Source organism: Podarcis gaigeae (assembly GCF_964106915.1).
Source record: "Podarcis gaigeae genome assembly, chromosome: 9".
Taxonomy (NCBI): Eukaryota; Metazoa; Chordata; class Lepidosauria; order Squamata; family Lacertidae; genus Podarcis; species Podarcis gaigeae.
In genome coordinates, this window is record NC_139685.1 from 57,346,557 (window position 1) to 57,373,862 (window position 27,306).

Below are 27,306 nucleotides of genomic sequence, written 5' to 3' on the forward strand. Positions count from 1 at the left end.
GGGGGAGAAGAGGAGGTTGCGCCGGTCCGACGGGGGCGTCGGCGTCGTCTGCGTGGTTTTCCGGGCCCTACGAGCGCTCGGCGGGGGAAGAAGGGGCGAGTTTTGTCTACGGGGTTTCCCGGGCGGAGACGCAGCTGAGGTAAAAAGAGCAGGGGCGCGGGCGGGAAGCGCCTTGATCTGCCTGAGGAGCGGCAGAGGGACCTAGTCCCGCCTTTCCCGTTAAAGCGCTTCTTCCCCGCCGCATTCAAACACCTCGCTCCCCTAATCTGACAGTTTATTAAATCCCCGTCTCTCCAGTTAATGTTATGGCCGCTAAACCACTTTCAGGTGTTGTGGCTTCCCCCTCCCCGCCCCCCTCACAATCAAGCGGTGTATAAAATTTTAGGAAACGAAACAAGCGGTGGTTTGTAACCCGGATCTTGATGCTCGTATAGAGAATGAATCGAGGCGTTCCTTGCCCGGAATTTGGGTCCGCCTTGTTTCGTTTTCAGGCGACATTACAGCTCTTTATGTCGTGTGTGGGAAAAAATGTTAAGGTTAAATTTATATACCGCCCTTTATCCGAAGAGCACAGGGCGCTTTGCAGCAGAAAAACACAATACATAACAACAACGAAGCAAATACACTTCCCCCCTCCTGCCTATTACAGTATTTCAATCATCAGCTCCTGCTTTCAACCCCAGTTTTGGTTTGGTTGTTTATGTTTTTTGTCCGTTTGTGCTATTAAGATAGGCTTGTATTATAACATTGCAAAACCCAGTGCTTTTTTTTTTAAAAAAAAAAGGTTAGGGGGCTCTCTTTTTGACTCAAGAAAATCACCATTTTAGAGTTGAAATCAGGAAAGATGAATACAGTAAATGGACCAAAGTACAAAGATTCATAAAATGTTTAGGGGCATGTGTACCCGTGTCCCTCCAGAAAAAAGCACTGGCAAAACCTAATAAAAATTACTTTAAAAACACACACAATGCATAGTGTGAAGAGCTTTGTACAAGTTAAACGTGTAATCATCATCATAATTTTATTATTTATACCCCTGTCCATCTGGCCGTTTTCTCCCAGCCACCTTGATAGGTAGGCACACACATGCGCCTGATGTCGATGGGTTGCAAACACATAAAAACACAACACCAGAAAGAGTCTTGTTGGATCAAATCAAAAGGCCCATCTAGTCCAGCATCCTGTTCTTACAGTGATCAGCCCAATGCCATTGGGAAGTCCGCAAGCTGCACCTGGGTGCAACAGCGCTCTCTCTCCCTGTGCGCTCTCTGGGAACTGGCATTCGGAGGCATAATGCATGTATAGGCAAACTCGGCCTTCCAGATGTTTTGGGACTACAACTCCCATCATCCCTAGCTAAAAGGACCAGTGGTCAGGGATGATGGGAGTTGTAGTCCCAAAACATCTGGAAGGCCGAGTTTGCCTATGTCTAATGCCTCTCATTCTGGAGGTAGCCTTATGCTTGGTAGCTGCTGGTAGCCTTATCTTCCATGAATTTGTCTAAAAACTTTCGAAGCCGACCAAGAGGATGTCATTATTGCAACTTTTGACATTACTTGGAGTTCCTGGACCAAGGTCAGGGTGTTAAACGTTGGTATATACCGTAGTTTTCCGTGTATAAGACACTTTTAAAAATTATAAATTAACATTAAAAATTGGGGGTTGTCTTATACACAGATAGTGCGGGGGGAAGGGGCGATTTGTTGCAGCTGCGAGCAGGAGATTGTCAGTGGCGGTTGGGTGGGTGATTGGTGGCTGCTGGCATTGAGCGGGCAGATGATTGGTGGCTTTGGCAACACGTGCGATTGGCAGTGTCAGTCAGGCGGGGTGCGATTTTCGGCAATTCCCCCCAAAAAAACTCAACAACTCGTGGCAATCCCCCCAAAAAATTAGCTCAACAACTCTGGGCAATCTCCCCCCATTTTCTTTATTTGGAGTCCCCAAAAATAGGTGTCATCTTATACACGGGGGCGTGTTGTACACAGAAAAATACGGTAGGATAGCTTGAGACCAGAGCAGTGTGGGGCTTGAGAAATAACCTTGCCCCAGATATGACTTAAGTCTATGGAACTTGCACTGTTAGAGATGCTAAATAATCCTAGTTGCGCACTTAGTGCGGTGGCACCTACACTTTGAAACTGCTCACTTATAAACACCAGACAGGCGCCTTCACTGTAATCTTGTTTTATTTTCTGTAAATTGGTTAGAGGTTTTATTTACAATCAAGCAGTAAATACATTGTTTTAAATAAAATAAATACAGACTGTAACTTTCTTGAGTAACTTGAGTTAGTTACCGAGACCGCCAGATTCATAAGTCTTGCAACCTATATTCTAAATGCACAGTATTATTTCCAGAAACTGTTTTATTTTTGCTAAGAATAAGGTGACAGATTTCCTCTTAAGAAACTTGTACTTTTGGAGGGGGGCATATATTTGTTTAAAGTTTTGCTCTTTAATTATTTATTTTCTTTTAAAGATACTGCCATGGCTGCTACTCTGAACTTGGAGCTAGACCCCATATTCCTGAAAGCTCTGGGCTTTCTGCATTCAAAGAGCAAGGATTCAGCTGAAAAGCTAAAAGCACTACTGGACGAATCTTTGTCTAGGGGGATTGACTATCGCCCATCACAGAAGGTACTGGAGTGAATGAATGAAATGTGTTAGATATATTTGTGCTATGTATAACTTCTGAAATGGGAGGCTCTTTCTTATTACTTGAGGAAGCCAGTAAGAATTGAAAAGAACTTCAAAAATAATCAGTATCTACTTTCATTTGTCCTTACATTTGCATTCTGATCCAGTAGATGTATATGAGAGGTGAGCCCCACTGGGTTCAACGGGCTTATTTCTTGTTAAGACTGCTTGGGACTTATTCTGAATATTAGAAATCAATGAAATTTGTAGCCCGTGAGCAGAATGTGTCTCAAGAAGGCTGCTAAGTAAGGAGTGGTGGTGGTGCTGTGAGTCATGTTTCAGGTACTTTAAAGCACAGGAACAAGAACTGCTGTTATAACAGACCTACCAGATTCTTTCATCTGGGCTCCAGAAGCCCATTTTAATGGTTCTGATGTGTTGCTGCAGCCATCAGCATTGTTCCTTCACTAGTAAAGGGTTGGCCAGTGGGTAAGTTCTGCTTAGCCTTTGTAGTACCACGAGTGATAGATTGACCTGGTAGCTGATTTCATTGTTGACTTGGGATGTAAAAATAAAACCTGATAGCAGAGGAGAGAGAAGTTCTGGCTTGGATAGTAGAAGTGCTGACATTACTGTCAAAATGGCCCAGATCCTTAGCATACACAGGCTGCTACCATCTTCTACTTAAATAATTTTGTGTAGGATTGGCATGTAAGTGACTGAACCGGAAAACCCCTGCTGCTTTTAAAATGCCTATACTATCTGTATTAAAGAAACTCTATTTCATCCCCTTTGTTTGGCACTTTAGGGCAGGAGTAGCCAACATTGTGCCCCCTAGATATTATGTATGGCAGTTCCCATCCTCCTTGACAACTGGCTGTGCTGGCAGGGGGAAATGGTATTTGGGGTTGGGGTAACATTTGTCACCTCTCAAAGTGAAAACAAAATTGTTTTGATCTCAGCATAGCAACTATATCTAATATTACCATTAATACAACATTATTGTTATGCTTTATACAGGAGGTAGATCAGCCCAAAGTATCTATTACAAAACCAGTTTCTGTTAAGCAAGAGCCTAAGGCTTCCTCAAACCTTCCTTCAGGTAGCAATAATGGCAAGCCCATTGCGGCCGAAAAGGTGAAAAAAGAAGCGGAGAAGAGGTCTGCTGATAAAGTAAGTTCTACTGCTACATGTAAAGCATTATTTGGATAGGAATTTTAAGGGTTACATATTTGTATTTGCAAAAACTGACTCTTTATTTTTTCTTGCTTTGGGGTGGTATTAATTCTTGTGTATGAATGTGTTCTGCTTTGCTAGCTGTGTCCTCTCCATAGTTAATTGCTCACTTCTTTCAAGAGTAGGAACTGTGTGCTTTCTCTTCTATGCAGATTGTTTAGTTTTCAAAGGGTGCCCTTTTCCTTGTCTACAAATTCCTTAGCAGCTTTCCAGTGCTGCAGGCTGACAAGCAAGCATGTTAATTTTGCTTGGGCTTTGTTTATTTTGCCTCGCTTGCAATCTCACTTTACCCACCACTGTTTTTGACTGCATGACAGCAGGGCTTCTATTTAATGCAAGGCTGTAATTAAATCTAGCTGGTGCTAGCATGGAAATTAAGAGCAAGAATGATGGGCCTGGGAGCATCTTAGTTCAGCCATGAAGTTGCTTGGGTAGCCTTAGATTAACCACTACCTCTCAGCCACAACAAACTTGCCCCATTTATAATATGAGGTTAGAATACTGGTGTGCCATGCATACCAGGGTGACAAACAGGTATAGAGGGTCCTTGTAGGAATGAAGTGCTCTTAATAAATCAGGAAAATCACTTTAGTATTCATAAGTAAGAATTCATTTCATTTTAAGGGATCTACAAACTTGGTAAGGCATTTAATCCAGAAGATTAAGTTATGAATAATACACCTGATCTTCAGACGATCCATTCTGCTTCATATTCTTGGTAAAGGAGTAAGATCAGAGTAATACTAAACTATGAATCTGCTGGAAGAAAAAGCCTGAGGCACTTTTTCCAAATGCTTTAAGCAAGAGCAGCAAACTACTTTGATTTCAATGTGCCAGTACACTTTGGTTCCTTTTATAGTGGCAATAAATACGTTTATCAGTATTACTGGACTTCTGTAATTTTCAGAGCACTTCACATTCTACATAATTTGGAGGTATGGGGGGGGAGTTAAGTTAATGAATGTAATGCTTTCTGTAAGTTTTGTGTTATGCAATGAACATGCTTTCTTTCAATTATAAACTGATTTCCTATTTACTTGCTCGAAGCTTTCATGTTTTCACCATCACTGTGTGTGTATATCATTCAGCAGATAAAGCTGGAAAGCAGTGAAGGAGTTGACATGCCAAAGAAACCGAGACTAGAAAAGCCAGAGGCTCGTTCATCTCCAATCACAGTACAGACTAGCAAGGATTTGGCCATGGCTGACCTTTCAAGTTTTGAAGAAACTAGTGCTGATGATTTTGCCATGGAGATGGGTTTGGCTTGTGTTGTTTGCCGGTGAGTATGGGAAAATTTGGCAATTGCATCAGATTTATAGGGTGTAATTGACCATTTTGTTGTAAATTCTAAATAGTCACTTTTCTTTATAAGCCAAGCGGTAATTTCTAATAGGATTTTCCTATGGTTCATGAGACCTAAAATTTAAACAATAAATTATGTCTGTAGTTTTCAGACTAGCAGCCCAAGCTTGTGCATGCTCACTTGTAGGTAAATATCACTGAGTTTAAAAGGATTTACTCCCAGGTAAGCGGGTATAAGAATGTAGCCTTAATTCACTTTGTTGTTGTTGTGTTTGTGGTTGGTGAGGGTATTTTGTGGGCGTGCATAGGTTTTGTTTTTAAGCATATGGGTATTCAGTTCTAACTGAATGTTCATGCTGCTGTTTTAATGCAGTATGAGAAACAAGTTCACATTGCACAGCAATATATTGCAGATTTATTAAGTTAATGAAAAAAAAAAAAGAAATATTTGGGTCAAAATCTGTCCCCTACTGCAGCTACTAATAGCATAGTCGTTTTGGGTTTGCAAAAGATGCCTTTGTGTAATGCACTGCATATCTATGCAACTTGAAAATCTTAAAATCTCAGTTCTCAGGTATCTTTCAGATATTAAAGACTTTTGAGTTCACCAAGCAAAGGAATAGGGCTGTGTTCAGTCTTCAAATTGCTCGCTTCAGAAGTTCACCCTAAGTAATCTCATTGAAGTCTAGGTTGCTTCTCTTGAGTAAATTTGACTGAAGGGGGTGGGGTGGCAGCCTGGGCTTAGACAATTGTTGAATTTAACTTTATGTATGCATATAGGTTAACCAGAGACATGAAACTGTCAGTAGTAGAATAAGTATAAATATAAAAACCATGGTAGTCTGTAGGGAGACCTTAAATAGCTGTTCTGCTTAACAAATATTGTTAAGCCACTCTCTGGTTTCCAAGTGTAACTAAATATTCAAAAGCAAAATGTTCTGTGTGATTTGCAAGTGACACTTCAATCCTGTCAAAATAGAGGATTTATTAGGGAGAAACCTGTATACCTTTTCAAGAACTCTTCTATATCATACCCTATATATTAATGATACTGTGTTTTATTTAAGGCATCAAACTCTTTCAACTGTTTCCATTTCAAACCAGCTTAAAATGAAATTTGGTTTTGACAGTTTTTGTCACACAAAGTTTTTATGTTTCATTTGGCGTGGAATTTAAAAAATCTCACCACAGTTACTATTTTATAGATTTAAAATATGAAGGTATGTGTCATATAGTTGGAAGATCTTAAAGTTTTGTGATCCAGTTTTTTTTTTTTTTTTTTAAAGAAACTGTAGCTGCTCTATTTAGCAGTCAAGGCTGTAAATCCTTAGCACATTTCCAAGGAAGTAAGCACAGCCTGCTTAGAATCACACTGCACATACTCCTGAATTGGCACAAGATTTTTCTGATTTGTTTTCAAATTAGCCCACCTTTTTAAAAAACAGTTTCTGAAGCCATCTGAATATTATCTTCTGTCTTCATTTTCCTGTTAAATAAAGGAATAGCGTATTTCTCTTACCACATCCACCTGCAAATAGAGTTTCCATGGTTACCTATGTACCTGTACCATGGGGATATGTGCCAGAGCAGCTTAGAAGTAACCTGATTTGTCATCTAAAAGTAGTAACGCATTGGGAAATTGTGTTTGGCTGACTCCAAGCCATATTTCCCTTAACGTATAGTCTCCAAATTGTCATTTATATATTTTTCCAAGAGAAGAACCCCCTCCCCTGACATAGTAGTAATGTTTTAACTGTTAAAAACATAGCACCTTGACTACTCTGATCAAAGCTGCTGCTAGAATTATCCCATTTTGCATAACAATACATTAGGATAATGCCTTTCAAGTCTGTATGCCTTCTTTCCCCCTTTACATCCTGTGTGAACTTCCTGGGTGACATCTAGCAGCGGGCAGACTTTCACTGACAGACAGGGGCTTCTTTTCCTCTTTGTCACATTGTGGGTCCCTGTAGGTCCCCAAAATCTGCTCCAGTGGGTTGGCGGGGGGACCCAGGAGCAGGTTTGGGGGCATGCAGGAGGCAACAAGGGGAAGAAGAGGAAGGGGAAGTACTGTTGTGCAAGATGGAGTCTGTTGCACAGTCTTGCTCACATCGTTGTCCCTCACTGTTTCTTCTTGGAGGTCTCCTTTTTTAATCTGTCATTATTCTAAGATTTGGCTCTTCTTCCACAACTAAATCATTTTTTTGTTGTAACTGGGCTCTGCTTGCTCTGATGTCTTCCATTATCTAAATGGACTGGATCCAGTCTTCAAACAGTATAACTTGTGGTGACAGTTTGGACAGTTTTCTTCCCAGTTAGATTTACATAACTCAGATAGTAGCAGTCAGCACTGAAGAGTAATAAAATAAGAATTAGTCATGATAGTAGTAGTTCAGTTTTGACCCTACTTTGCCGCTTTGGAAACAGCTGACCTTGGTCCAGATACTTCAATGACTGCTTGATATGACTCTGGGCTCCAGGCCAAACTGCTTCGGGGAAAGAAAATGTTTCTCTCCCCCCCTTTTTTTTATTATGAGGAAATCAAAATAGCTATACTTTTTATATAAATGATTTGGTAGCATAATAGCACATCTAGAGTGGATAAATCTGCCATATAGATCTGGAGATTTTTGTGAAGGGTATCTTCAAAAAAAATTTTTTTAAGGAACCCTTTGTAACTTCCTTATTTTTTGGCAGAATTGGATGAAATTTGCAGACATCCTGAGGACTTTTATGGAAGACTCAATCTATCCTAGTATTTTATGGGCAATTTGTATGAAACCATCTTAAATGAGAGAGGTACCCATTGGTAATAAACCAAGTATATCTAATGCTTTTCCTACTATACAGCTTTTTAAACTTGATTTTTGGGGGGAGGTGAAAAGTAAAGAGAATCATTTTTTCCCCGGTGGCTTTGTGGGCAGCAATTCATTATTAATGTATCTAGGCACACAGAGCAAGCAAAATGTTTTGAGTTAGGGAGCAGGCTGGGATGGGCAAGTTTCCTCTTTATGTACAGAAACAGGCTTGCCAGGGCATATTCTGTTCTCTGAGGAAAGATCCTATAATCCTTAGCTTCCTTTTCGCTTCTTTTTCTATCCCTCATACCCACTTTTAGATGGTTTAGGTTCCTCAGAGCTGGGGCCATCTTCTGAACGTAGGCTTCATTGTGATGCACATGGATGTTGTTCTGCTGAGAAGTATTAAGAATAGCCCTTTGGAGACAGCTTTGGAAACACCCAAACTCTGTTTTGAGAGGAAATGTTAGCTGTTTGACAGTGGAATGGACTCCCCCCCCCCCCCATGAGGTGGTGGACTCTGTTTCCTTAGAGGTTTGGATGGCCATCTGTCATGTATGATTTAGTTGAGGTTCCTGCATCACAGGGGGTTGGACTAGATCAGGAGTCAGCAAACTTTTTTAGCAGGGGGCCGGTCCACTATCCCTCAGACCTTGTGGGGGGGGCAGACTATATTTTGAAGGGGGAAAATGAATGAATTCCTATGCCCCACAAATAACCCAGAGATGTATTTTAAATAAAAGGACACATTCTACTCATGTAAAAACATGGCAACTCCTGGACCGTCCGCGGGCCGGATTGAAAAGGCGATTGGGCCGGATCCGGCCCCCAGGCCTTAGTTTGGCTACCCATGGACTAGATGAACCTCAGGGTCCCTTCCAACTCTACAATTCTATGACTCTTGGGCCATACATTTTGTGCTTTGCAGACAAATGACGGTTACTTCAGGAAATCCATTAGTAGAGTGCCAGGAATGTCATAATCTCTACCATCAAGATTGCCATAAACCTCAAGTGACAGACAAAGAAGTGAATGATCCTCGCCTAGTGTGGTATTGTGCTCGATGTACCAGACAAATGAAAAAAATGGTAAGAAGTTCCCCCCTTAGAATAATTGATAGCATGCAGTGAGCCACTAATTGGGTTCTTTAAGTAAGGAATTTCTTGACTAAATATAAAAAGGGGAATTAGGAGGGAGGAGGGTTGATGGAATACATTTCCCCCCTATATTGATTTATTGTCAAGTAAGAAATGCCTTAATAAATAGTTATATATGCTTTTTGAAGTCTGCTGGTGTATTTTTAGCTGCTGCTGTATTGATTTTTATATCTTAATATTTCCCATGCCAAAGGTAGGTGTTTGGATTACAAAAAATGTAAAAGTCAGGCAAGGTCATTGGAGCACGGGAAGAAGGAATCAGCTAAATGAATCAATAACCCCCTACTCTGTGCACTTATGTCCTGAATGGATTGCTCTCTGCAAATTATCTTTTAAGTAAGAGAAAGTAACAAATATTGGGCTACATTAACCATCTTTAGCTCCTGTAGAATCTTTATCTTTCATAGAAGATGAAAGGCTTCTCTTTCATTGCTTCTCTCTGGGGACATGCCTTTTTGCATGTTAATTGAAGATATGGGAAGAATATACAATTCCTGCCATTTTAAAAGTTAGTTAATAGAAGGAACATTTCAGTGTTAGAAAAAAATGCGCTTCTCGTAACTTCAATTTAAAAAACAAACAAACAAACAACCATGAAAGAATCACTCAAATTACAGGTAAACTCCTTACTTTTGAAATCTCTTACTTTTGAAATCATATAATACTTAGCTTAGATGCTAATATCCACGGAACCATAATCTGAACTGGGCCATTGACTGATAAAACAGCAATATGACCTAGTCTGTTTAAAAAACAAGCAAACTTTGTAATGTTAAAAAATGTAATTGTTGACTTATTTCTTCCTAGATTGCACCAGCCAACAAATGTACTATTTGAAGGACCTCATCCTTTAATATGTTGGGATGTTGACATTTGAATGGGTATCGCACTCCTCATTGCATTTGCTATTCTGCAGTTAGGAATAAATTCATATAACCCTGTCTTTCTTATGACTTGTTTGACTTTTGTGATTGATGCCAAAAGAGCAAAACCACACCTATTATTAGAATCCACCCCATACTAGTTTTCCAGTTCTGTTTCCTTTGACTAAATGCTTCCACCTTACCCACTTGTACTTTTTCCATTTTCCTTGCCATTCTTGCTGCTCTTTTCCCAAATTTGGGTTCTTGATTTATGTGCCCATTCTCAAACCTTTTATTTCCATGCAGCTTAAAATTCCACACTCATCTTTCTTTCAACTGTCCCTCATGCTTTCTCATGTCCAGTGATGAATATTTGCATTGATATTGCTAAGGCATTTCATTTTGTTTTTAATTCTTTCCATATAAAGAATGATAACATGTGTAATTTATACAGGCTCAGAAAACACAGAAGCCTTCTCAGAAGCCAGCCCCTGCTATAGTTTCAGTAGCTCCAGCTGTGAAAGACCCGCTGATAAAGAAACCAGAAATTAAGCTAAAGATGGAGACAACGTCAACTTTCCTAGCGTTTAAGAGGACAGAAGTCAAGGTACAGTATATAATATGTTTTGTGGAAAAAATAAGTTATTTTATTGTGTTTAGCACAGGTCTCCCTCCCCCTCCCTAATATCACACATACCTCATTAGAATCCCAAACCGAAGCACTTTTATTTTACACTACTAGTTTGTCCATAATTCTGAATGGGTGATAAAATATGTCTTCCATTTGGATAGCAGCCCTCAATAAAATACTAGTCTTATCTCACTATCAGCTGAAGAAGTGATGAAAACAAGCCAGGGGGATAGCTCGCAGAGACTATAATAAAAGCCTTGGCTTCTGCTATTGGCTTTCTGGATTAGGAAGCTTTCCAAGGCTTAAGCTGACAAGCTCCAAGGCTGCACAGCTTCATTTTTTCCAAAGCTTAAGGGCATCGCTGGGCTTGCCCACCAGTAACTGAAACCTTACAGAATCCCTGTTCTGTTTAAGCTGAAATTAGTATGTAGGATTTTTGAACAAATGGAAAAGAGGACTTTTTAAGCCAATCTAATATTGTAGTGTATCATAGTCAACATTACAAATCAATTCAGACCTGGAGGCAGGGGGGGAAATATTTAATTTTCAAAGAGTTCTCTAATAACACGTGTAATTATTGACCCATTTCCGAATCAATGTGTTGGGAGTTTTAAGGAATGATCTTTAGAAACAAAGATCAAGAAGTTCAGCATTGCCATGTTCTTATACAGCATCCATTCATTTCCATGGGAAACTGTGCAGCAGAATTCCTAGCCAATTGTGCCCAAAGTTTGTGCAAGTGTGATCTATGTTGAGCTGAAGTGTAGATGAGTTCTTTAGTAGGTTTTTCCTGGTGATTGTCTTCTAAACAACTTGTCAGAAGCCTGGGCAAATATTTGCAAGGCATTGCAGGCAGCCAACTTTACTGTCTATTAAGGCTAAATAGAAGTAATTCCCTTTTTCAAAACATGCAAAACAGATGAAGTCTGTATCTGGGAATTCACATTTGTTGTCCTGATAACAGCAATTTCAGGTAATAGAAGAATAGCCATGGATTCTGCTGTTTATCTTTTCAATTCCCAAGTGCTGAAGTTTTAGGTGCTGCAGATTGTTTTGTCATTTTTACATCGGAGTGAAGGATCATTGTGCTTATTTAATTCTTAGGTAACAATGTTGGTCTTGTCTTAACCTGGAGAATTAAGATATACCTGCCACTTTGTGCCCTCTGGTTTTTTTTTATCACTATACACTAATACACTGCTTCCTAGATTCATCTGTTTCAGTGTATCTGAAGAAGTGTTCATGAACACGAAAGCTTATACCAAGAACAAACTAACAGTGGTACCTCGGGTTAAGTACTTAATTCGTTCCAGAGGCCTGTACTTAACCTGAAACTGTTCTTAACCTGAAGCACCACTTTAGCTAATGGGGCCTCCTGCTGCCGCCGCGCCGCCGGAGCACAATTTCTGTTCTCATCCTGAAGCAAAGTTCTTAACCTGAAGCGTATGTAACCTGAGGTACCACTGTAGTTGGTCTCTAAGGTGCTACTGGACAATTTTTAATATAAATATATATATATTGCACTACTTCCTGTTGATTTATTTTCTAATACCAAGAATGTGAAAAATATTATTATTCATGCTGGTCTGTGTTCTGCAGGGATCAGCTTTAACTAATGTGGAGTTTGTATTGGTCTTTATTTTAGACTTCAGCAGCTATTTCTGGTAACTCCAATAGTGCCAATGTTTCCTCCTCGTCAACCAGTGGCCTTACAGGATGGGCAGCTTTTGCAGCAAAAACGTCCTCCGCAGGTCCATCAACAGCCAAGTTGGGATCCACCACCCAGAGTACTAGCAGCAAGCCAGCTACTGCCTCAAATAATCAAAAACCTGTGGGTTTGTCAGGGTTGGCGACAGCCAAAGCAGGGCTAGGCTCAAAAATAGCAACGCCTAACAGTGGCACAACCCCTGTTCCGTTTAAGCCCCTGCCCCCTCTCACGTTGGGAAAAACAGGTCTTTGTCGTTCAGTTAGCAGTGACAATGTAAGCAAAATAGGGCTCCCAAGTCCAAGCAGTTCAGCTCCAAGTATCAGCCAGGCTGCTGGTGGAAACGGAAGTGGTGGAACAGCAGGCAGCAGTGGGAGCAGCACCAGCAAAGCAAGTGCAGAATCCGGCAATCAGTCCCCTTCTCTGAAGGGTCCTACTTCTCAAGAATCACAGCTCAACGCTATGAAAAGGTTACAGATGGTAAAGAAGAAAGCTGCTCAAAAGAAGCTAAAGAAATAATAGAAGTATCTGATGAAGTGCAAACATGTTTCTGGGATCAGTAATAAAGTCCTATAATAAAAGCTATAATCAGATGTCTTTATTTGGTGGCGGCAGTTGTGCTTTCAAGTCTCGAAGCAGAATTGGATTTTCAGGTAATGCCATATTCTGAACCTGCTTTAGACCCGAAGCCTAAGGGTATGAACTATTTCTTTAAAATATTTCAATAAAAATATTGTTTGAAATGCATGTGACTTAGCACTTTTCTCTATAATTCCTCAAAGAGGAGTTCATATAGGAGGGGAGGAGGTGTCTTAATGCCAGCTTTACACACATTTTTGGTGATTTTCGCCATGCAACAACAAGCCTTCCATTTTTGTGAACATCTCAAATTGCATGTGCAGTTATGTACTGATTGAGATTTATTTAAATATTGGGCTACACTCACACCCAATGATGTGGCTTTCACATTAGGACTTGCTTTCCCTCCTCACCCATACAGCCCCCTCCTGTGAGCATCCTTTACCTCCTCTGAAGTGTGGAGGCATCCTATAGAGTACAAGGGGGTTGTGATTGAGAGAGCATCAAGTAACCATTGGGCGGGCAGGCAGGTATCATCGCCTGCTAAATAACTTTATTTGAAGATAAGGAAAATAAAAAGTTTTTCAGATTTGTAGAGAAAATGGAATAGGATGCTTGACAAGTGCAAATCAACAGCTGTGTAAGAGGAGCAAGCGCAAGAATGAAAAGAGGTGTACTTTGTTTTTTAAAGGTCCTGTCCTTTAATAGCAGCAATAAAAATATATACGAATGACTGCTTTCATAAAGTATTGGAACCTGTTTTTTGTTTTATGACACATGTCAAGATCCATGATTTGCAACAAAATGATCACCTAAGATAATCACAGCACAGCAAGTATTTAGACAACAAATATTTGTAAAAATACATTTTATTAAAAGCAAATACCGTATTACTCTGAGTCACGGACATTGCTGTAGTTTAAATTCACAGTAATAAATCTCTAGTCATACAGGCTTTGTCCCAATAATATTTGCTGTAGAAGGAGCTAAGCTTTCCATTTGTGTTTTGATGAACACTTTTGAATGCAAAGGCATTCTTTAGGATTATAATTGAGATCACAAAAAGATGGTAATATAAACATTCGTGAAAGGAATAAGTACAGATAGTGTTTGGCCTAGATTCTTTGTGTGCCATCAGAATAAGAAGGTGTATATGCAGACATTGGTTTACCAAAGAGGCGTGAATATCCATAACAATATTTTGATGGCAATCAGCTCTGATTGAAATGAATAATGCTTCACACAAAGCATTCCATGAGCAATTGCTGCACAAGGACCTTTCAACTGCAGGATTATTTTTATTTTTTTGCTTTATCTTGGCTCCTATTCAGCTGAATGAGGCTCCCAATTGTTCAGTTAATTTGATTCTTGATCCTCCAGAATAAACTAAAATACAGATACACTTCAGATATGACCACAGTTCAGATTGACAAATTGTGTTCCTACCATGATCCCAGTTATTTAGGCTGTTGATGCTATTAGGGTTGCCAGATCCAGACTCAGACAGCTCCTCTGCATTCAAATTACATAGAAAGGCAAACTTCCGTATGTAATTTGCTATGGTGATGAAACAATGTGTAACAGAATTTGTCTTTATACTACTGCTTAGCAGGGGTCGGCATCCTAAGACCCATGGGGCACAAGCTGCCCACAGGAGTCGTTTTACAGGCCCACAAGCTGCCCCCGAACTGAGCCTCCCGCTCAGCGAGTTCCCGCGCTCTGCACTAAACCAGCACAGTGCGGGGACTTGTTTCTGCAGCGCCGGAAATTGCGTCTGCGCAGATGACGGAAATCGCGCGCCCACAATCTGGCCCACGGAGGGGGCTCCACGGCAGTGAACCGGCCCAGGCAAGGTAAACTTTGCCAACCCCTGGCTTATAGCACAGCAATCCCCAAAGAGTCTACACGCTGAATCAGCTGGAGTTATTTGCTGAATTCATCTGCTTTTATAAGAAAATAAATACGTTCAACTAGGTATACTATATGATATGTTTCATGCAAGCCCACCATAAGAGTGAATACTTGAAACAAACACATTCTAGACTCCATTGTCAATGGTTGGCAACCAACTCATTAGGATTCTACTTAAATGAAATTGAGTTGGAATAGAATTCCTTATGCATCTTTAACAAATCTAGCTGAAACAACTGTCCTTCATTCCTCCTTAATCTGACACCTAGTAGGTAAAGGCACATCAAATGGCTTGTGGATCTTTATTTCTGGCTTGAGCGAAACATTTTTAACACGACAAGTGCCTGGTAACTAGAGACTTTAAATATCATATTTCAACACCTCAAAAATGAAATCCTGAAAATAACTCTTTGTCACAGATAACATTATACCCTTTCAGGGTCTCAAAAACCCCCGCAGATAAATACAATAAAAATAATATCAAATTGTCGGCCCAACTGTTTCTTCTTGGCCTCCGAAGCTTCATCAGTGTGTGAGTTCAGCCCTTTGCACACCGTTCAGCTACTGCTGGAGGAAGGGAAAACTGCTTCATCCCATTTTGAAATGTAAAGCATACCATAAACAGTGCAGGGAGCCTTTCAGCAAAGGAATGCTTTCTTCATTACGAACCATTTGGTATATAAACAAAAGAGTGCAACAGATAGGGGTAGTCAACTCAACCACATAGGTCTTTTAAGCTTCATAATCCCCATTAAGATACAGAAAAGCAGGACAGCATCAAGCAGATACTTCATTCCACCCCCATTTCTCAATTTGAAAGACAGGTAGCATTATTTAGAAAGCCATGTTTGTTTTCTAGTCTGCTGAATTTCACTGTCACTGCAAAAACATTGGTGTGAGCATTCTGTTTATTACAGAAACTGCAAATGCTTAAATGCATGATAGGCTTTCCCCGGGACAGCCTTCTGTGTGTTAAGAGACAACAGAGACTTAGTAAAAAAATTTTTTTTAAAAAAGCCCAAATCTAAAACTCTTTTAGGGGCCCAATGCATTCCTTCTTTTATCACAAGGCAATCAAATTGGTGCCATGCACTAAATGTCTGGAATACTTATCCTCTGCCCTGTTGCAGGCACATTAGGCACTAGGGATGTTTATAGCCCAATCCTGAGCACATTTACTTAGAAGCACGTCTACATTCAATGGCGCTTACTCCCGCCATTAAGTGTGTTTAGATTTCCAGCTGTACAGAAAATCCTAGGCATGTCTACTCAAAGGTAAGTCCCACGGTGTGAGGCCATGCCTTGCCTCTTCAGAACAAACTTAGGAAGGCCCCAGTCCTGCAAAGTCCTATCGGTCACAGGGCCTGGCTCCTGCATGCACACCTGACACAGCCCTGATGCACAACAACCCTTCGAGGTAGATTTGGCTGAAAGGCAGAGACTGGCCCAAGGACACTCAATGAGCTTCATGGCCAACTGGGGAATTTCAACCCTGGTCTCTCCAGGTCCTAGTCAGACATTCTAACCCCGATGCCACACTGGCTCTCCATACACCAGGGGAGATTCCAACAAAAGCAGTGTGGCAAAGTGAAAGAATGCAAGCAATTCAGGACAACAGTTTTTTCTTTGTTTTAAATACCTCCTTCATAAGTTCTTCAGCTCTTGATTTACCAATGAACTTTTGAGCAGACCAGAGCAAAACGGAAGACTTTTGCCTCTGACGTTTCAGAGAATGAGGTGTCGTAAGTGTTTCCGATGTTTACGCGTAAGTCATCTTCCCAAGGTAATTTGCTGGCACGTATCCCTTTTGTCCTTTCGCTTCCGCTAGCCACCATTCCTTATTGCCGCTCAGGTCGGAAAAACGAAGGATCCGAACTCGCTGGTACTCCTGAAGGCTGAGCTCCTGGTGGCTCCTTGCTTGAAATGCATGAACCGCATAAAATGTCTGAGAGGAAGAAACAAAAGAGAAAATGTCTTTTCTGTCCTAGCTGCTCTTTCAGAATACGATGGCTACATACACACATTAAAAGCACATAGCGCCCCCCAAAGATTCTCAGGGACTGTCATTTATTAGGGGTGCTGTGAGGGTTGGACTGCAGTTCTCAGGATCCTTTGAGGAAAGCCATGTGCTTTAAAGGTATGGTATGTATACACCACCAATGGGAAAGATGGCAGGTCAGTGGGAGAGCATTTGCTAGTCATGCAGAAGGTTCACAGGTATGGCTGGTAATGTCTCCTGTCACAAACCTGGGATATAAGCAACTCTTACGTGCTATGATGATATGCAGCACTCCTTCTATAAACACACACAAGTTTGCAAACCAGGGACAGCCAATGTGATGTCATCCAGATGTTGCCAAATTACAAATATCGGATGTCCCATCAACCCCAGGCAGAATGGCCAACATCTGGAGGGCACTCCACTGGATACACTTGATGCAGAAAGGCAAACAGCAGGCAAGAGGGAACTTCTTATTTTTCTTATTTGCTGATTACATTTCTAGCCTGTCCATCCTCCCAAAGGAGACCAGGGTGGCACCTGTGCTATGCTATCAGCTGGATAACTCAGTTGGCTAGAAGGTGATGCCAAAGTTGCAGGTTTGACCCCCCATATGGGACAGCTGTATATTCCTGCAGTGCAGTGGGTTGCACTAGATGATCCTCAGTCCCATGATTCTCGAATCCAGGTGGGCAGCCTCAGAGTTCCTAGTTCAGACACTGGGCAGCATGACAGGGCCTCACAGTTTCCAGAAGCACCACTTCACAACTTTAGAACATTTCCTATGGGCTGCTGCTAAGTTTGACATAAGTAAAGGTAAAGGGACCCCTGACCATTAGGTCCAGTTGTGATCAACTCTGGGGTTGCGGCACTCATCTTGCTTTATTGACCGAGGGAGCCAGCATACAGCTTCTGGGTCATGTGGCCAGCATGACTAAGCCGCTTCTGGCGAACCAGAGCAGCACACGGAAATGCCGTTTACCTTTCCCGCTGGAGTGGTACCTATTTATCTACTATTTATCTATTTGCACTTGGTGCTTTTGAACTGCTACGTTGGCTGAAGCTGGGACCGAGCAACGGGAGCTCACTCCGCCGCGGGGATTTGAACCACCAACCTGCTGATCAGCAAGTCCTAGGCTCTGTGGTTTAACCCACAAAGCCACTCGCATCCCTCTAAGTTTGACATAGTCTTCTTCAAATCTAAAGCTTCCTTTGACATGCTCTTCCTCTCATCACAGCAAGGGACAACAGGAAAAAAAAAAAACTTTCTGACAGTAAGAGCTGTTTGACAGTGGAATGGTCTCCCTCAGGAGGTTGTTGACTTTCCTTCTTTGGAGGCTTTTAAGCAGAGGTTGGGTGGCCATCTGTTACGGATGCTTTAGTTGACATTCCTGCATTGCAGGTGGTTGGAATCTATGATGCTGTAATACTATGACTTTTGGACAGGTGTCTGGGCTAAGTAGGGCAAACTGACTTACCCTGCCTAGCTTAGCATTATTCACACTGGCAGCTGCTCTCTCTGGTTTTAGATAGGGCTTCCTCCAGTCTGACCTGGCAATGCCAGGGATTGAACCTCAGACTTTCTGCATATGAGATGGATGCTCTTCCACCAAATCACACCCCTTCTGAAGATTCTCTGAGTGGGCCCACCTCCTTGCCACTACTCATTTGTGTGCCTCCTCCTTGCTGCTCACACACCTGGAGAGAACAGGTGAGCAAGCAGCTACAAGGAGGAGGGGAATGAAGGTGAACTCACGATGCTTACATCTTGGTCGTCCACTCCGTAGAAGCAATCCACCTCTGTCCCGTTAATAGCTGCCTTTTCACACAGGCTATTGTAGGAAGAGCTGCTTCCGCTTCTCTTGTGCTGCCCTGCGGGTTTTGTGCTGCCGTCATCCACTTGCCTCACGGAGACAAAAAGGCTGATGTTATCAAAGTCGCCGTCACAGAAACTGGCATCTGAAGCCTCCTTTTGTGCCTTTGCTGGATTGTAGGGCTTCAGGAAGGAGGAGTAAACGTATCCTTTCGAAACTAGGGAGGGAGGAGGAAAATTTAAAGAAATTAGGATGTGCTTCCCTGCTCCCCAGTCCTTCTGCCCTTCATAAAAAGCAAGGAAAGGCTTGCCGCCAATAAGGCGTATGGAAGCAGTGGGGAGACCACTTGGTTCCTGTTACCCACCATGTTCTCTCATATAAGCCCTTCACGGCCTAGGACCCTCGTACCTCCAGGACCGCCTCTCCCGGTCTGCCCCACGGAGAGCCTCAAGGTCCATAAATAGCAACACCCTAGTGGTCCCGGGCCCTAAGGAAGTTAGATTGGCTTCAACCAGAGCCAGGGCCTTTTCAACTCTGGCTCCGGCCTGGTGGAACGCTCTGCCTCATGAGACCAGGGCCCTGCAGGATCTGATTTCTTTCCGCAGGGCCTGTAAGACAGAGTTGTTCCGCCTGGCCTTTGGCTTGGAGCCAATTTGATTCCCTCCCTCCCTCTCTTTCTTTTTTCTTTTCTTTCTCCTCCTGCGATGAGGCTACATTTTAATATTTTAATGTTCCATTATTTTAATGTTGTATTTTATTTTTGTTTTTAAGTTGTAATCATTCTTATTGTTTTTATTATTGTTTGTAAGCTGCTCTGAGCCCAGCCTTGGCTGGGGAGGGCGGGGTATAAATAAAAAATTATTATTATTAATTATTATATACCTAGTCTGGTCCATAATTCCCCCAGTGAGGCTGGGCAGTCCCTAGTCTTACAACTAGTGTTGTTGTGGTGTGGTAGGCCACTCTGGGCTGGGTGACACAGAAGGGGTAACAAAAAAGGGGTTTGGCCCTTTGGGGTCATGAAGAGGGCAAGAGTGCCCTTTTTTTGTTGCTTTAGCCTTTGGGAGTGAAGGAGGAAATATTGTGGGTGACGCCTTATTCCATGTAAGTAGGAGAGATAGCTGCCAAGGTAGGAATAATTGCTACCTATAAATTCATGTTTGCCTACTTGGTGGGTGACGCTGGTTGTGTCTGTTGTATTTTTGTATTTTGGATCTGCTAGTAGTTGTTATGGCGCCCAATACGTCAGTTGTTTTAGCTTGATGTTTAAGAGGATATCTTAGATAACTTATTTAGTTATGTTATCTGTGCTACTATAAAATGTGCGTTTTAATTTTCTTTTTTCTTTTGTATTTGACTTCAGTCTGGGATATTTTTAGGATGTTGTAAAGATTTTATTTAAAACATGAAGCAATATATATATATAAATACACACACACACACAAACTTCCTTAATATATATATTGCAAGTTAAAGACTAGAATTTTGCAATTCAGAAACCCAGTACAAGCAAGATAGAATATAAATTAAGAACAGCTTATGTGTTTTTGTAAATTCCATCATGTTGGGAGTTGCTGTTTTGCACCAGCAGCGCCAAATCTTTACTCAGGATAATGTCACTCATGCTAGGTTAGGTACTTGTGATGTGAGCCATGACCTGCTCACAGGGCAGGCTAGAATACTACTCACAACCTCTGTGAGAAGTCACTGTGGCACAATGTGGAAGCTGAGATCACAGGGCTGTTGCGTCCATATTTGATAACCATCACAGCCAAAGGACATCCAATATTGTGATGAATGTGCCTGAGGACTTACTTCCAGTGTCGACAAGCCATCTGCCAGTACTTCCGAAAGGATCCTTTCGTTCCACGACAGCTACCAATTCTCCTTCGTAGAGATCAATATCAAACTCCTGAGTGGCGTTGCATTTGCGCTTGGCTTGGTACAGCAAGTCTGAGTTGTATGTGGAGAGTATCACAGACCTGTGGCTCTCAGTCTGCCGTGGAAATTCAGGCTGGAAACAAAACAAAACCCAGCTTGAGAAATACTTTCAACTGCAATGCCATAGGAAAGCATATTCAGGGTATATCAACATTCCTGTTGCTGTTTTCTCCACCATATATGACAATCTCTGTCTCATTCACTTTCCCAATCAATCCCCATCACACTCTAAAGGCAAGTCAGTATTATTCAGTATCTCTTCTTCTTCTTCTTTGGCGATCACTCGTAGCCCAGTAAGACTGTCTTCCAAAAACACAGTTTTAACAGTGAGTCCGTAAGTATCTAGGGATGCGGGTGGAGCTGTGGGTTAAACCACAGAGCCTAGGACTTGCCGATCAGAAGGTGGGCGGTTCGAATTCCCACAACGGGGTGAGCTCCCGTTGCTCAATCCCTGCTCCTGCCAACCTAGCAGTTTGAAAGCACCTCAAAGTGGGTGCTTCTAGCGGGAAGGTAAACGGCGTTTCCGTGTGCTGCTCTTGTTCGCCAGAAGCGGCTTAGTCATGCTGGTCACATGACCCGGAAGCTGTACACCGGCTCCCTCAGCCAATAAAGTGAGATGAGTGCCACAACCCCAGAGTCGGCCACGACTGGACCTAATGGTCAGGGGTCCCTTTACCTTTACCTTTACCGTAAGTATCTAAATTCAGTAGCTGAATAGGTATTTGAATCCTGGTAACCCATGTCTAAATCTAGGATGTTGCCTATTGGAATACTCTTGCTTATTTCAATACAGAGCCATGGCCAAACCACTTACAGCATTCAATGCCCCTTTGTATTTAATGCTTCTTTAAAAAATGAGATAGTGGCCACTGGATGTGTTGATAATTAAAAAAAGGATGCAGTACATGTAGAAGATGGTTTGGCTCTTTCTTAAAGTCCTGACAAAAAACACTCATTTGAAGCTATTTTCACAGGGCTGAAACCCTCCATTGGTAGCACGGCAAGAAAGGGTTAAACTTCCCTTCCTCACCTGCTCTAACCCCCGCTAGTTATCAGCTCCCTCCAAAGAATGCTATTCAATATATATTTTTTAAGTACACTTTAACATCATGCCTAGTTTCACGCTCATTTCCACTGACCTGGGAAAATAACAGCTCGCACACAGTGATTTGTCATTTCGTAGAAGACGGGCCCGATCTAACAATGCCTATGTGAGTAAACTGCTTGTGTAAGTAGGGTTTTTGTGGAAATCAGCTGCTGGGCTCATTGTTAACCATGAACTATTGGGCAGATTGCAGTGCCAAGGCATTAAATACACAGGGTAAAGCTGTGTATAAATTGCTGCAGCTTATTGTACATGGCAGATAGTCTGAGGTACCTGTGCGTTTTACTTTGACGGCTGTAAGATTAGTCCTCTATGAATAGTCATGTAGAGGAAATTTGCCTTCGCCTCCCGTCTTAATGCACTTATCAGTGTCGGTGTCAATTAACGGGAAGCATTTTGAAGTCACCCCGCACAAAAGTGACAGGGACGTGTAACATCACAAGGCTTGAGAAACCCGTAATCCACGGATTATGCTGTTTTAGATATGGAATGGGAAGTTACCAATAGAGGACAAGCAGGACTTCTACACAGCTCTTGGCGACATTGTGCACTAGACACGTCTAAATCCGAGCACTTCTTTTTTAAAATAATAATAATAATAATAAAATCACCTGCCATCACTATGAAAGGCATTTAAAGGTTTCCTGTGTAATAAAAAAAAAATACATCGGAAGATTAGAATTGCTATACAGATGTTTAGTGGGAAATGTGTCTGCGGACTGAATATGCACAAATCGAAGAGGAGCTTATGACAATGGCATTGCCAAGGGCTGTGGAATGAAATGTCAAGCGTGATTTGGAGAGGAATGGCACAGGGTGGCGTTTGCTTTCAGAGGAGCGCATTGCTAGGCACACTTTTTTGGAGTTCTGGATCAGGCTAGGTGCAATAAGAGAGATCCCATGCATTTCTGCCCACTGCCAAATATTAATAACAGAGAGAAAACCAATTCAGATTGGGAGCATGATCCTTCAGAAAAGAGGGATGAACTCCTGATCCTCGTCCCTTTCCCCTGATTACTGCCAGCTACTCCCCCAAGCTGTATTTCTCTGCTTTCCTTTGGACCACATCAGAGAGGCTGAGAGAAGGGTCTTGTTGTCTGGGCAGCCCAGGACCTGCTTGCTCCCCAGGGAGGTCACTTTGGTGCTGCTGGCACAGCAATTTGACTTCCCCCTGAAGGCACACTCCATTGTCTCTTGAGACCGATGGGTCCCAACAGCAGCAACACAACAACAATTCCCACACGTTGTTATTTGTTGTGCAAGCAGAATACCCTGTGCAGGGCTTTGTTAGCCCTTTGTTAGTCCTGCCCTTTACTTCTATGCATACCTCCTGGAAGTTAAGTCCTGTTAAAACTCAACAAAACTTTGGATCCAGACTAAGATGAACATTTAAATCAATGGGACACGTTAGTCATGATGGATTTCAAGTCCCACAGATTTCAATGAGCACTAGGTGCAAATCCTTAACCACAAGCCAGGTCCTTTTGAGCTCTTGACTCTATACATCAGGAATGGAGAATCCATGCCCTTGCCCATATCTTTGGACTACAACTCCCATCATCTGTTGCCATTGGACATGTTGTCCAGCACTGATGGAAATAGGAGTCCAACATTGTCTGAAAGACCACAACTTTCCCATTCCTGCCGTGCATAAGCCAAGACTCATATCTCAAGTTTATAAGCAAGATTAGTCTTTTCTTCCCAAAGCAAATGACTGCTGATTTAACAGATAAAGTGTACATATTCATGTATTGAAAGTAGACAGTAGAACAACCCACAGAAAGTTAAAACAGTTGAAACTGACATGCAGCCCAGTCAACTACTGCTGCTGACACAGCAGTAGTTTGTAACAACTCAAACGGGACTTACTCCCAGGTAAAAATGCATAGTAGGATTGGGGCCTTAACAGTGCATGGGTGAAGGAATAGGGTTGGAAGGGAAGCTAAATACATTTAGCTTTCAGTAGATTCAATTTGCAATAAAAATGTGGTTTCTATATATTTACTTCTCCGCCCAGCATTTTGCTTTTCCTAGTACCCAAACTTGCAACGGGGACTCCTGTCAAATGTATGCTACAAACCTGGAGAGGGGTTGGCTTCTTTTTTTCAAAGCTCAGCTTTCTCTCAATGAAATTTATGCTGTTGTTTTCTTTGACAAAATTCAGACTGTGTATGTCTTCGAGCACCTGGTGCTGAACTTCGCTGATGCTTGGAGACGACAGCTGTAAGTCCAAAAGAGGTTCAAGTTTACATGATTAGTCACAAGCTGTGATGGATCGGGGAGTATATATACATAATGCTGGTTCTGATTTGGCAGCCTTAGAACAGCATCACTGCTTTTTCCTGTGGTGGGGCTTCTGGCAGAAGCTCATCAGGGGAAGCCTTTCCTGTTGTACCCCTTGACTTTCTGCAGACACAGTGCTGAATTTTTGATGCAAACAACACATAGAATCATAGAATTGTAGAGTTGGAAGGGACCAAGAAGACTGTCTAGTCCAACACCCTGCAATGAAGGATTTTTTTGCCCAACATGGGGCATGAACCAATCACTCTGAGATTACCAACTGAGCTATCTTCTCCCATGGGTAAAAAAAACTATCCTAGTCTAGATGATATCCTTTATTATGTATCTAGCTATCCCTTAAGCCATTGGCCTCCAATTCCCATTGGCCTTGGCCCAGCATGGGAATGATAAGGGGTTGGACTCCAATTACATCTGGAGGGCCATAGGTTCCCCTTCCCTAGTTCAGCAAGATATGAATAAGCCCACCTCAAAAGCTTCCATGCTTCCCTCTCCCCTATAGCTAATGGGGGTTTGGCAGCTTTCATTTTTGCTTTTAACCATAGCCTGATACGTTACACAAACCCAGAACTGTGCAGCTGGCTTTTTGGAAACTTGTAGATGTTAAAATTAACCTGAGTTTCCCAAGACTGACTGACACAACAAACTGTGGTTAATCACAAGTGGAAGCAGAATCCTCTAAACTCCTCCTTGCAGCCATGCTAGAGAATGAGAGAGGGGAGGGAGGGAGGGTGCGAATCAGGAGAGATATTATGCTCATTAAACTAAACTACAGTTTAGTGTGACATTCCCGCACCCTCATTATCTTCCATGCGTGTGTTTGAGGAGTAGCGGTATCCACTAGGACACTCTCTCCCACCCAAACAAATATTTCCTTTGCTGTTTTCATTTTCCTTCCAACATGCCACTGGACATGAGAAGAGAACTACGCTTCCCACCGCTGCTCAGTTGCATATATTAAACTCATTTTAATACATACACATTGAAAAGCACTTATTACCTAGCAACAATGCTGAGTCAATTAAAGGGAAAGAACATCCAACCAGGTGGCACAAAACCTGGTTGAACCAAAGAACACTAGAGGGCACCCTTCACACACTGGCAGAACCGCACTACAGGAAACCAAATAATATGCTAAGAAGCATGTCATTTTCTGGGACAGCGGGGAAGGCAAAACTGTCCAAGCACACAATCATTTAATAACCCAGGCAGCCCAGCCCCATATCTGTTTAATTGATCTCAACAGGGCTTAATTCCAAATCATTGAGCATCGGACTGCAGCTGTACTATATCCAGGATTAATTCTGGATAGAGATACCCTAAACCACGGTGATTTTTTGCTCTGGTATCATCCAGATCAGACAACTTCAAATCCCAAGTGGTAAGCCATGGAAAAAAGCAAGCTGGTTGTTCATCTGGAGAGAGATAAACCACAAGCCTGGGTTTGAACATAGCACTAAACCAAACTGTGCCTTGGTTCACAGCAGCAGCAGCAGCAGCAGCAGGACCAGAGGAGCAAAGCAGTCACAATATTCTCTCCAGGATCCCACACATCTGCACGTTCACACTAAACCATGGCTTGGCTTGGTGTTATGGGTGAACTGGCTCATAAAATAGGGCTGCCATATGTCCGGACATAGCTGAGATTTGTCCGTCAAAAATGTTCAAAAAGCGGCAAAAATGTCTGGGGAAACCCAGGCGTATGACAGCCCATATCTGAAGCGTTGATTTTTTTGATGATTTTCCTAAAAAAATAAATTTAAAAAATCAACAACTCTGGCCCCCCAAAAAGCTCAAAGCTTTTGGGTCCAGATTTTAAGTTTTTGAAATATGCCAACCCCATCATAAAACCACAGAATTGGAGGTGGCCCTTGCCCTAATTTCATGCAGCCTGTTAAGGGTGTTGGGAAATGTAGCTCTGTCGGGGATAAACTACAGTTCCCAGGATTCTTTGAGGGAAGCCAAGTGCTATAAATGTGCATTAAGTGTATGGTGTGCGTGACGCAAGTTCATATTACAGTGGTACCTCGGGTTAAGAACTTAATTCGTTCTGGAGGTCCATACTTAACCTAAAACTGTTCTTAACGTGAGGTACTACATTAGCTAATGGGGCCTCCCGCTGCTGCCCTGCCACTGCCATACAATTTCTGTTCTCATCCTGAGGTAAAGTTCTTAACCCGAGGTACAATTTCTGGGTTAACGGAGTCTATAACCTGAAGCGTCTGTAAACCGAGGTGTCTGTAACCCGAAGTACCACTGTATTTGTCGAATATAATTCTCCTAGGCTTTTGGTTTTTAAATAAGATTTCAAAGGTGCATAGCAGACAGGCAACCCTAATTGTAATCATTTAAATATGAGTATATCTACAGCTGACTTACTGATGTGAGGGATTCTCCTGTGGAATAGGATTGCAGAGCTGATGACATCATCCCCCGCAGGAGAGTGACGAGGCAACACAGGCAGTTGGTCACGATTTGCTTTGCTGCCCGGTTGAACGTCTGGAGTTCCTCCACCAGCTGGGCATTGAGAGCCTCGTATTCTTTCCTGGCCAAATCCATCTCCTCTCCCGCTGCCTTTTGGTGGTAGCTATTATAATCCAGTAGTTTGTCGTAGCGCTTCTGGATAAGCTTCTGAGGGCCTGGGAAGAGGGCCTGCAACGCTGACAGGGGGACCAAAACCATCTTCTCTACTTGCTCTGCCTAGATGTGCACAGGTAGGGAAAGCGACAACAAATAAATCTTCACCACCCACCTCTCCTCCTTTTAAGCTAACATTTCTCCTTCTCTACCAGTTATGTATCTACAGAATGGTCTTCCCTCTGAAGCACATCTCACCTCAACCTGGTATCATTCCTTTGGTTTGATTAGAGTGCCAGACTTGTACCTAAGAGGGCACGGTTCAAATCCCCACTCGGCCACGAAGCTCTTGGGCAACCTTGGGCTGCTCAGGCTAACCTACCTCAAAGGGTTTTCATTGTGGGGATTAAATGAGGATGGGCAGAACCATGTACATGGAGCTCCTTGCAGGAAAAGGTGGGATATAAGGACAATAAGACAAATAAATGCATTTTAGGAACTGATGGGTTAAGTCACTTTTTAATGATGATGCTAATTATGTAACGTGCAATAATGATTTTAATGTTTCCGTTGGCTATGTATTATGTTTTCAAATTACCATATTTTTGTAAACCTCCCAATTTTGGAGTAAAAGAATGGAGGGGCATCGAAATCTATAAATAAATATGTGCCCAAGGATTAAGGAGGGAATTAATCACAGGGTATAGCCCTGATCCAGCACAAGAACTACTCACGCAACATCTGTTTGTGA

At 42.2% G+C, this 27,306-nt stretch overlaps 2 protein-coding genes across 5 annotated transcripts in view; one reads left to right on the plus strand and one right to left on the minus strand.

Moving 5' to 3' along the window:
- The first annotated feature begins 9 nt into the window (after window positions 1–9).
- Window positions 10–13,072, plus strand: INTS12 (integrator complex subunit 12). 3 transcript variants are annotated; one of them, XM_083756679.1, is made up of 7 exons: window positions 10–139; window positions 2,479–2,636; window positions 3,657–3,809; window positions 4,961–5,151; window positions 8,901–9,060; window positions 10,447–10,599; window positions 12,269–13,072. In XM_083756679.1, the coding sequence occupies exons 2-7, from the start codon at window positions 2,487–2,489 to the stop codon at window positions 12,845–12,847; spliced, it is 1,386 nt and encodes a 461-aa protein (XP_083612805.1). In that variant the 5' UTR covers window positions 10–139; window positions 2,479–2,486; the 3' UTR covers window positions 12,848–13,072. The 3 variants fall into 3 exon arrangements, with proteins under 3 accessions (XP_083612805.1, XP_083612807.1, XP_083612806.1); XM_083756681.1 differs by having other exon boundaries at window positions 4,964–5,151; XM_083756680.1 differs by lacking the exon at window positions 10–139 and adding an exon at window positions 175–1,192 and having other exon boundaries at window positions 1,419–2,636.
- Window positions 13,073–13,758: 686 nt separating this feature from the next.
- ARHGEF38 (Rho guanine nucleotide exchange factor 38) overlaps window positions 13,759–27,306 on the minus strand; it is a 51,303-nt gene continuing 37,755 nt past the window's right edge. The window contains exons 10-14 of one of the 2 annotated variants that reach the window (XM_083756493.1): window positions 26,358–26,678; window positions 23,758–23,898; window positions 20,447–20,645; window positions 18,583–18,848; window positions 13,759–16,763 (exon numbers count right to left, since the gene is read on the minus strand). In XM_083756493.1, the coding sequence (XP_083612619.1) occupies window positions 16,578–16,763; window positions 18,583–18,848; window positions 20,447–20,645; window positions 23,758–23,898; window positions 26,358–26,678 (1,113 nt within the window). In that variant the 3' untranslated portion in view covers window positions 13,759–16,577. Of the gene's footprint in view, window positions 16,764–18,573; window positions 18,849–20,446; window positions 20,646–23,757; window positions 23,899–26,357; window positions 26,679–27,306 lie in introns of both variants that reach the window. The other variant, XM_083756492.1, reaches the window with a different exon arrangement.